The sequence below is a fragment of the Pan troglodytes genome, chromosome 1 (genome assembly GCF_028858775.2).
Source record: "Pan troglodytes isolate AG18354 chromosome 1, NHGRI_mPanTro3-v2.0_pri, whole genome shotgun sequence".
Classification (NCBI taxonomy): domain Eukaryota; kingdom Metazoa; phylum Chordata; class Mammalia; order Primates; family Hominidae; genus Pan; species Pan troglodytes.
The window spans coordinates 144,618,504-144,630,386 of record NC_072398.2 but is presented as its reverse complement, the minus strand read 5'-3'; the positions used below and the strand labels follow the sequence as shown (position 1 = coordinate 144,630,386).

Genomic DNA, 11,883 nt, shown 5'->3' with positions numbered 1-11,883 from the left:
AAAACCACCATTGTGGTAAAGACCACCATGAGGGATAACTGAATATATGGCTTACAAAATGTTTACTGAATATGCAGAACAGTCTGGATTTTCCTGGGCAGGAGGGGGTTGGGGGCTTTGCGTGGGTTGGTGTCCATGGCTTGGTAAACATTTCCAAGAAGTAAACAAACCTATCAGCGGCCAAGCTGCTTGTCACCTGTGAGTGCTTCCAAGGAACCGGATGTGGGCTCCCCCACCCTTACCCCAGCATCTGGCACAGCTGAAGGCAAATGGAAATATTTACAAGTACGCAATTTGAGACTAAGATATTGTTATCATTCTCCTATTGAAGACAAGAGCAATAGTAAAACACATCAGGTCAGGGGATTAAAGACCTGTGATAAACCACTTCTGATAAGTTGGAAACGTGTGTCTATATTTTCATATCTGTATATATATAATGGTAAAGAAAGACACCTTCGTAACCCGCATTTTCCAAAGAGAGAAATCACAGGGAGATGTACAGCAATGGGGCCATTTAAGAGTTCTGTGTTCATCTTGATTCTTCACCTTCTAGAAGGGGCCCTGAGTAATTCACTCATTCAGCTGAACAACAATGGCTATGAAGGCATTGTCGTTGCAATCGACCCCAATGTGCCAGAAGATGAAACACTCATTCAACAAATAAAGGTAAGTTCATAGTAATTATCCATACTTTTTAAAAAATAGCATAATGTTGTGATAGAGAGAACATGAGTGCCCTATTCCAGCTGCACGACACTGGCATGTATTTTTATGTCTAAGTCTCAGTTTCTTCATCTGTAAAATGGAAATAATAACAAGTTAACCATTAGGATTCTTCTGTCAGATAAGATAATGAATGCAATGCACATAACTCAGAGTGATACATTGTTGGCAACTGATAAATGATAAATTGATATGTACTGCTGTGGATTATGTCACTGAAAATTATTTAGTTCTATAGTAAGGCAGAGTCAGCTACATTTGACAGATATTGTGAGATGCACAGATCCTTTGCCTGATTTTACCCTTGGCACGAGTCAGACTCTCCTTTTATTCTCCTAATTGAAACCCCCTTCCCTGTGATCCTAAAAGGAGCCCCAGATGCAAATCTCTGATGTAAGAACAACCCTGACCCTCTGATGGGAGAAAACCTTGCATTTTATCAGTCCCAATTCAAGGGATCCTTTCAGAGATTTCTTGCTACCTCTTATGTAGCAGAAGGGAAAGGAAGAAGACTTCCTGTCCTGGCAGGGGTATCTATACCATTGAAGAAGGTCTTGTACAACAACAAACAGCTAAAACTAAGAGGGAAATGCCTTATAAAAGACCGCCCTGGAATCTGGCTGTAACACATCCAGAGGCAGTGCTGTACTAGTAACAGTATTAGTCTGTAAAATGGGAATAATAATAATAAATATCTCCCTTATCAGATTTTGTGAGGATCAAAGTTTAAAATGCATGCATATAAAGGGAAGCTGGGTGGAGTATGTAAGAATACGGTGCAATACTTTGCATGTCTTCTGTTCATCTAAATTTATCTCAGAACTTTAAAAAATAACTTTAAAAATGCATGCCTAGTGCCTGGTACATAGTAAGAGCTCAATAAATGGTGGATATAGTCATTGGCTCTCTCTAGATGGAAAATTAATAGAACAAGGGCCCAGAGGGATTTCCCCAGAGATCCACTGCTCTAAGCAGAGGCAAATATAGAAAGATAATGTTTGGAAAGAAAACCATCTCTACAGTGTGTGGTTAGAGAATTGCAGCAGCAGGGGATAGGGAACAGAGTGGAGGGTGTCACTCACCATAAAGCTTACCTACTCAACCCAAAGAGGATCAGGCTGTCTGCGGTAAAAGGGAGATTCAGACCTCTTGAATCTCTCAATCATCTAAAACGTTGAGTGAGTTTTTGATTGTTTCTAAATTTGGAAGTGGCATCAGCAAACATGTGACCAGTGTGTTTCAGTCTCTGGCTAGACAGTGGGGTTCAGCAATATGCCAGAAGGAGAATGTAGATGCCGTATTCATCTTCAGTGACCGTGGTAATTTGTATCTACAGTATATAGTGACTAGAGCTTTCAAAGTGCTTCCACTTCATTGTCCTTGGAGGTTTTCCTCCCGAGATACGTACTTCTCACTACAATTATTAAATTGTCTTTCCAGTATGGATCCTAAAGTTGGGGGTGAGATAAGTTGGCTTCCATCATTTCCTTCTCTGTAACAAGAACACTTTAGTGAATAGAATGCTCAGAGTCCCTAACTCCTTCCTATTTGATGTTCCAGATCTGCAGAGTTGAGGGACCTCGTTGAGGGCTTGGCCACCTTTCCCAACCATTCCTCCCTCTACTCCAACAACCTTCTTGCTGATGAGAGACTCTCCCCTGGTGCCCCTGTGGGGACAGAAGCCCCTAACTCAGCTTTTAAAATATTTGCTTCAGCAGGACAGTCCCCAGATATCCCCACCTACAAGAGCAGTTAATGGCTCTGCACCACTTCCATCCACTGCATTCTTGCTAATATTAGCAGGGGGAGTACACGTCACAAGATGAGGAAGGGAGAGTCAGAGAGAAACTCTCTCTTCCCCCGTCAAATATACATACACACACACCACACGCACAAGCTTGTGTGCACACACACACGCCCATGCACACACGCAGACATACACGCACACACGCATGTCAGAAGGTACACAGTAGGGTTATTTTGGAGTCTCTGCAATGCTCAGCACCCCAGGCACTGTGCCTGTCTTGGCAGTTCTATACCACTTTGCCATTTACTAAACCCACTTTATTTATCCATTTGTTTGTTTATTCATTCAACAAATATTTACAGAGCATCTAAATTATTTCAGGTACTAGAAGTCCAGTGGTCAATATACTGTCCCTGTCCTGAAGGAATTTCTAGCCCATTCTATAAACTGTCACCCCCAACCTTCTCTCAGCCTAAGAGTCTAAGTGTGTATTAGGATATGAGGTCATTTTCTGAAAATCTGAAACAGATGCCAAAACAAAGATCCCTTATTATTGTTTCTATTACAATGTGGAAGACAGAGCATTTCATGCTACTTATTCTTCCTGGGAGACATTGGATATTCACATTTCACAAGTCAAATGGTAAAATAATACTCTAATATATGAAGTTTTATACCTACTTTTCAAGTTTTTGGTGATCTTGGCTCATTTTTTAATTTTATTTTTTAAAGTGACATAATATTAAACTCTCCTAGTGAGTGTTAAAAATCTGGGAGTTTTAGAAGGAGAAAATGTAAATCATTAAGAACACTTAAAAAAATAGAGGCAACCATTATTATCACTATTTGAAAGGGAGAAACTGAGGCTCAGAGAGGTAAGATAAGTTCTTCAAGTTTACCCCTTAGGAAGAGGCACAGCAGGACATACCCGTGCACTAACACCCAAGTGCTGCTTCCCCATAAAATGATGAAGCATTTCTGCTCCTAACACGACCCCCACTAGGCAATGGAGTCTAGTCACTCTGGCCTGTTCCCACAAGGACTTTGCTCCTGCAATGACCCCTTTTTCTTTTACATTTTTGTTTGTTTTTTCATTAGCATAGAAATATTTTATAATAGTTCCCATTAAAACAAAACTGTCTTGTCCTGAAGTCCACTTTCAGCTGCTGCCTATTTCTCCATTCCCCTTTAGTTCACAGAAAAACTTCTGAACCTGTTGTTGTCTGTATTTACTGTCTCCACGGCCTCACCTCCCACTTTCTTGAAACCACTCTTACGGAGCTGCTGTATTTATTCCGTTACTAGGGCTCACCATGCTGCCAAGTCCAGTGATGAGTTCTTAGTCCTCATATGAAGTGATGGCTCAGCAGTGCTTGACACCGATGATCACGCCCTCCTCCCTGTAGCACTCTCATCCCACAGCTCCTCATTTCCTCTGCAGGCACTGACTGCCCTTCCGAGGCCCCTGTATTGGCTCATCCTCTTTCTACCTCTGAATGCTGGGGTCCCCCACATTCCCTGGGCTCAGTCTTCAGCCTCTTCTTTCCTCTGTCTATGCTCACTTTCGAAGCAAATGGTTTTCAGTCCTAACAGATACACTGCCCCCTTCCTGTAACAGTATCTTCTATCACTCTCCCAACTCTCTCGTCATAACATATCACAGGGAATCTGCAGACACATTTATAATTTAACGCTGCAGCTATTTCATTTTAGAGAAGTAAAATTAGGTGTAATTTGAAAATATATAATTATGCTATTTTCTTATATCTCTTAGTACCACACTGCACAAAAAATAAATACTTCTATCAGCACTTGGCAAAGTTTAAAAAAAAGAAAAATGAATAAATAAATAAATAATACCACAACACTTAGTATTACATTTAATTTGACTTAGTATATAATCCCAAATTATTACAAGAGTCAGCAGGTGTTAAAATCACATTCACTTTTTCTCTTCATTACTACTTGCTGTGAGACCTTGAGAATTATACTAAGTCTCAGTTTCACCCTCAAAGATCTGTGGATTCTCAAAGAAGCAAGTGAAACGCATAGCTAATATTTTATACTTGCTTGTGCGAAGTAAACACTGTTCCTAGCACATCACATGTTTCACTTTGTTCCTCACCACAACCTTATCAGCCAGTCACTATAATATAATATTCCATTTTGTTAATGGGAAAACTGAGGCTCAGAATTAGAAATTGCCGAATGTCCCACAAAAAGTGGTGCAGCCAGGATTAGAGTCTGTCTCCAGAGTCTGCATTGTTACTGATTACTCGGTGACACAGAATATTTGGTAAATGCTCTCAAAGCTTAGCTATTATTATTAAAAGGTATTTCTATATTTCTTCTTCCCATCTTAACAAATAACAAGTTTTTGAAAATGTGAAATCCAGATGTGAATTTGAATGACTGATAATTTAATTTATTTTCAGTCAATTGTTACGTATGTTTTCTTTTTCTTCCCAGGACATGGTGACCCAGGCATCTCTGTATCTGTTTGAAGCTACAGGAAAACGATTTTATTTCAAAAATGTTGCCATTTTGATTCCTGAAACATGGAAGACAAAGGCTGACTATGTGAGACCAAAACTTGAGACCTACAAAAATGTGAGAATATCAAGTTCTTCTTTAAAATTCCACTTTCTCCTGTAACCAAGATTTTTTAAAATCAAAATATTCTAGAATCAAATGTGATTGTTTGAAACTTACTCCAGTACGAATATGGTTAATTCATTTGCTGAAACTTTGTGATGATAAAAACTTTTTCTTAAATTTCAGGCTGATGTTCTGGTTGCTGAGTCTACTCCTCCAGGTAATGATGAACCCTACACTGAGCAGATGGGCAACTGTGGAGAGAAGGGTGAAAGGATCCACCTCACTCCTGATTTCATTGCAGGAAAAAAGTTAGCTGAATATGGACCACAAGGTATGAAATATTCTACCATACTTCTCATACAATTTAACTATTTTATGTTCAAAGTGTATCAACACTAGCATTATCTTTGTGAGTAAGCATGTGTAAGCCAAACAATTAGAGATAAAACATCATAGCATTTTTCACTTAAAATAGAACATGCATTTCACTTAGAATTTCCAGCATTTCTCAGCTATGAATTTAATTTACTTTAGATACATGTATAAATACGGTATTTTGAATTCTCATAAATTATTATTATAGCATCATACTATAACTGTAAAAGAATTTAATTTGTATTAAGTTTCTATGGATATGTAAGGAGACAACTGAATTAAATCTTCTACCTGCAATTCATACAATAGCCACCAGATGGCGTATATGTGCAGTGCTCTCAGACGTGCATTCAAATTATATATGAATCTTGTTAAAATGTGGATTCTCCTTTAGGAGGCCGAGGCGGGTGGATCACGAGGTCAGGAGATCAAGACCATCCTGGCTAACACAGTGAAACCCCTTCTCTACTAAAAATACAAAAAATTAGCCGGGCGTGGTGGCGGACGCCTGTAGTCCCAGCTATTTGGGAGGCTGAGGCAGGAGAATGGCGTGAACCCGGGAGGCGGAGGTTGTAGTGAGCCAAGATCGCGCTACTGCACTCCAGCCTGGGCGACAGAGCGAGACTCCGTATCAAAAAAAAAAAAAAAAGTGGATTCTCATTCATTAGGTGTGGGATGGGACTCAAGAATCTGCATTTTTAACAAGCTCACAGGAGATGTTGATTCTACCGGTCTGTGGATCACACTTTGAGTAGCAGACAGAATACCTTTGCAATTCATCTCTCAAAAACATGTAACTAAAGAAAAAACTCCAATGATAAATAAACTTTATCATTTGTATATGAGGCACATATAACAATTATTGGAGGAAATATTAAACAAGTAATGACATATATATAAAATGTACTTTCCAAGAATCAAATGTGACTCTTTACTAAATAACTAGCATTAGATTTCTTTACCTCAAAAAAGATTTGGATCCCCTAGAACCAGCTTGATTTTTTTTAACATATAAGGCACAGAAAACAAGCAAACAAAAGAACGCTATCCAAGCCCCACCCCCAAACACACTAGAGCACTTAAAGACCTGGTCAAAAGGATGTGTCAAGCGTACCTCTTTGTTGTTCTACAACACATTTCACCTCCATAACAGGAACAGAACATTCTCAATGTATGACTCAACAAATAAGTGTTGAATTGATTGACCTGACTGCCCCATCCCACTCCTGAGCCCACTCCAGCCATCATGATCATATATAAAACCATTCCTTAATAGTGTCTCCTTTCTGTATTGTGACTCCACTCCAACTCTCTCACAATCATCTTTAAAGAGACCACCAATACCTACAGAATAAAGTCCCAATCCTTAGTGTGGGATACTGAGTTTCCACAGAATGCCCCACCTCACATAACCCTCCAAATTCAGCCTTCCTTGGAATTTACATTCCAGAAAAACTGAGCTGTACATAAGTCATTCACTCAAGTTTAACAAATATCACTGAATGCCTGCTAAGTTCTAGACACTATGTGCCCAGATATGACAGTGAAGAAGTCATATTGTCTGTCCTCATGGAGACAATTTTCTACTGTGGGAGACTGGCAAGTAAGTAGCAATGACTGTTTATCATTGTAAGTGCCCAATGGGAGATGGTGAAATGCAAACGCGGAGTACTGGGCCTAGGATGAGGATTTCAGGGCAGGCTTCTAGGCACACAGAAGCTTGATTTTCAAAGAAGAATAAGAGTTATCCAGACAAAGATGGGAAGGAAGTATTCCAAGCTAAGGAAACATAGGTAAAAAAAGACCAGAGTTGAACAAGAGCATGATATGACCTAGGAAAAAAAGGAGTTCAGGAATTCATCCTAATTCTAGAGTTTGGGAAGTGAGTGGAGAACAGCAAGAAATAAGGCTGCAGAGAAGAGCAGGCCTGAGGCATCAGGGACCTTGTACACCATGTTGAGAAGTTGGACTTACCCTGAAGGATGGAGACATGGAGGCCAATCTGGTGACTATTGCAGCAATTCAGGAGTAAGTGGCAATGGGCCTGGAAAGGTGAAAATGAATAAAAAAGACAGAGATGGAGTAAGCAGACCTTGAGGTCTGATGGGATAGGAGCCATGAGGGAGGAGAATTGGTTGAGGATGCTGCCCTGGCTGCTGTAGGAATGCCTGGGCTCCCATAGCCACCTTTGCTGACCTCTGTCATCATACCTGTACCACCAGGCATTTTAGCTTCTAATCACACATGCCCTCCACTACACCGGGAGCTATGTGAGGATAGGGCAGCTGTTTCTCTGTGTCTGAATAACGGCTTGGCACTTACTAGGTGCCTGATTAATGTTTGATAAGCCAAAATAAGTATTTATATTTTAAGAAAATGTACAGTTATATTAGATCTAAAGAAATCAAGTCTTTAATTTAAAAAATTAACACAGCAAAGCATAAATATTCCAAACATTGCTTTCTTCCAGTGTGAGAAGGTAATTTTGCCATTCTTATTGTAATAAGTTTTTTAAAATACTTTCTCACAGGTAGGGCATTTGTCCATGAGTGGGCTCATCTACGATGGGGAGTATTTGACGAGTACAATAACGATGAGAAATTCTACTTATCCAATGGAAGAATCCAAGCAGTAAGGTATGTATATTTTGATTTAACTTGTTCCAAACTATTTTAAATTGCAACCTTTTTTTCTTGAATTGATTACTTTAAAAAATGTGTGTCCTGGCTTATTTTCTAATTCAAATTCATTCTTAGTGCCTTCTTTTTCAGATTTCCACAAAACTACCATTTTGCTTACTTTACAAATGCTTCAGTTAATTGAATTCTTCACTCTGCAGCTAGAAGTCATTTGCCTCCTTTTTTTTTTTGTTAACTGTACCAACTATAAAAAATCTACAGTTGCTGTGTTTAGGGTCTCCATCATCCCATACCACCAGCATCAGTGACATAAGCGGAGCTAATGAGGCTCTTCAGTGCCTTCAGGGCAGAATAATAATATCTTCTTTTTTTTTTTTTTTTTTTTGAGAAAGGGTCTTACTCTGTCACCCAGGCTGGAGCGCAGTGATGCAATCACAGCTCACTCCAGCCTCAGCCTCCCGGGCTCAAGCAATCCTCCCACCTCAGCCCCCTGAGTAGCCAGGACTACGGGCACACATTACCACATCAGACTAATTTTTATATTTTCTGTAGAGATGGAGTCTCACCATGTTGCCAGGCTGATCTTAAGTTTTCGTACAGGCAGGGTGTCCTTATGTTGCCCAGGCTGGTGTTGAACTCCTGGACTCAAGAGATCCTCCCACTTCGACCTGTCAAAGTGCTGGGACTACCTCTGACATCCTGGTGGCGTGAGCCACCATGCCCGGCCCAGAATGGTATCTGTGTGGACTCTGTCAGTATGAATGGGCTTGGGAGGGACTGTGAAACTTATCTGAAAAACAATCCGAATATCAAAGCAAAACAGAAACTCCTCCCAGTTTGAATTAAACCTTGCGCGATGTCAGTAGAAATCAAGCACAACACTTGGAAAGAACGCTTGGCTGCCATGAATTTATGGGCTAATTCTTGCAGCCAGCAGTCTCAGTGCACAAAAACTGCTTTAGTGCAAACAGAAGTGATAGGGAACTTCCTAATTTATTTTAAAGAGTTAGTATAACTCAGATACTAACACCTGACAAATGGAATGAAAAAATTCTGTAGCTACAGGCTCTCTAAAAAGATAGAGGCAAATATTTCAAATAAAAGGATAGTAAATTACATCTGGCAAAATTAAGGGAAAAACAAACATATTAAAGCCAAGTAAGAATGTCTTCCAGAAATCCAAAAATGTTGTAATAGTAAGTAATGAATATAGTATATGAAGAAAAGAAGAAAATAAATGATTGTTCCAATAGATTCTCAAAAGAAACTTGATAAAAACGCACACTTATTCCTGCATTTAAAAACAACACCATCTTTTTAAGTAGAAGTTGGTACAACACCCTCTCCATGTCTGCTTCCGGTCTTGCTTGCCTGATGGCCCTTTAAGGAGATGCACTCGGCTTTGATTCCTAACTGTCTTGACCTAGTACAATTTTTTCAAAAGGGGCTCAGAACAGAGTTTTGGCTTCCATTTCTCCCACAGGACAATTACTGCTCTTTACTTTTCTCTTTCTTTATAACAGTCAGACTCTGTACACTTGGCCCATTTCCATTATATTATGCCTCATTGTTGGATCTCTTCAGGCATAAAGAGACATCAAGTGGGCCGGGCATGGTGGCTCACATCTGTAATCCCAGTACTTTGGGAGGCCGAGGCAGGATCACCTGAGGTCAGGAGTTCAAGACCAGCCTGGCCAACATGGAAAACTCCATCTCTACTAAAAATACAAAAAAATTGGCCGTGTGTGATGGCACACACCTATAATCCCAGCTACTCAGGAGGCTGAGGCAGGAGAATTGCTTGAACCCGGGAGGCGGAGGTTGCAGTGAGCCGAGATCACACCACTGCACTCCAGCCTAGGCAACAGAGCAAGACTCCATCCCCCCCGCAAAAAAAGAGAGAGAGAGAGACATCAAGTGCACTGCTGCCTCCTAGAGCCATGCACAGCCTTCCTGATGCCTTCGGCCTGTACACTCTGCACTACATGGACCACAGCACAGAGGGGCTTCTCTGATGCAATCATACGTTGCTTTGACTTTTCAAACCCAGTGGGCACCATTCCAAACCTGATATCTCTTTCCCAGTTCTCTTTCCTAAGCTTCCAGCCAGTTAGACACCATATATTGCCTTGGCAGAAAGGGTGATTAGTAGTATTTCCTTCTAGAGATATTCTAGAAATGAGTACATATATACAACACATTTTTCTTTCCACAGATGAGACATGATCGCCATGTCCTCTTTAAAACTTTTAATTTCAATATATTAATAATATGTATTGCTCATTATCTTCCAAATTTTAAAATTATTTTTAAGGCTTAGAAGCAATCACACAAATAACAGCACTGCCCAGGACATGAGGTTACTTCATTCATATGATACAGAACATCTGTTCAAAGCCAACAATCTACCTCATATTTAATAGGGAAACACTAGAGACACTGCCAGGACTAAGAATAGCCACTATTATCACAATTATTCAATCTTGCTTAGGAAATTGTGGCCAATGTAATAAAACTGGGGATGTAAAAAGATGGAAAGGAAGAGAGAAAATCATTGTTATGCAGATGATCTGTGATCCACTTAGAAAACACAAGGAAATAAATTGAAATTAAAATTGACAAGGGAAGCCAATAAGGTGACCAAATACAAAATAAATATTCAAATTACTTTTCCATATATTAGCAATAACCAGTTCAAAAATATAATAGAACAATACTTCAAGACAGCAATGAAAGGTATAATAAAAGTAGAAACAACGCTAAGAAATGTGGAAGATGTATTTAAAGAAAACTATAAAATCCTTCTCAAGGGGTTAAAAGAAAACCAAGGTAAATTGGGAAACATTCAATTCATGGAAGATATAAACTCAAACAAAATTCATATATAGGGTTTATGAAACGCTAATCAAAAGTACATCAATTTTTACCTCATTAAAAAAATCCAAGAGTTCGTTGAGTAGATAGTAGCTAAGATCATTTTGGGAACAAGAAAGTAATAAAGGGAATTCTTACTTTTCAAATTTTAAATATGCTATAAAACTACATTAATTAAAACAATGTGAGCCAGGGCACAGTGGCTCACGTCTGTAATCCCAGCACTTTAGGAGGCCGAGGCAGGCAGATCACAAGGTCAGGAGATCGAGACCATCCTGGCTAACACAGTGAAACCCTGTCTCTACTAAAAATACAAAAAATTAGCCAGGCATGGTGGCGGGTGCCTGTAGTCCCAGCTACTTGGGAGGCTGAGGCAGGAGAATGGCATGAACCCGGGAGGCGGAGCTTGCAGTGAGCCGAGATCATGCCACTGCACTCCAGCCTGGGTAACAGAGTGAGACTCCATCTCAAAAAACAAACAAACAAACAAACAAACAAACAAACAATGTGGGCAGACATTACACATATGATAATTTAGTTATTATAGGTAGAATTACAAGTCTGTGAAGAAAGATAGGATTTCTTGAGATAGACAATTTTTTAACTGTGTGGGGAAAAAATTAACAGACTCTTTTCCAATTGGATGGACTCTTTAAAGATAAAAAGCAAAATGATAATGAAAACTAGAAGAATGTTAATAAGTATCAAATCCCTAGATAACAAAACTCTTTCAATGCATTCAATCATTGAAAAATATAACTAAGAGAATAATAAATGTGGCTACATATAAATTAAAAATTTTGTTGCACACAAACCAAACATAAACTAAATAAAAAGGAAAAAACAGAAAAAGATATTTGCAAAAACAAAAAAGAAAGCCTTTAGGAGCTTAGTATTGTAGCACATAAAGAGCTTTTGAAAAAT

General features: G+C 39.3%; 1 protein-coding gene across 1 annotated transcript in view; it reads left to right on the top strand.

Annotated features, from left to right (window-relative positions):
• Window positions 1-462: 462 nt before the first annotated feature.
• CLCA1 (chloride channel accessory 1) overlaps window positions 463-11,883 on the top strand; it is a 31,466-nt gene continuing 20,045 nt past the window's right edge. Inside the window, exons 1-4 of the mRNA XM_009424615.5 lie at window positions 463-669; window positions 4,943-5,083; window positions 5,255-5,402; window positions 7,977-8,082. Of these exons, the coding sequence (XP_009422890.4) occupies window positions 508-669; window positions 4,943-5,083; window positions 5,255-5,402; window positions 7,977-8,082 (557 nt within the window). The 5' untranslated portion in view covers window positions 463-507. The remainder of the gene's footprint in view (window positions 670-4,942; window positions 5,084-5,254; window positions 5,403-7,976; window positions 8,083-11,883) is intronic.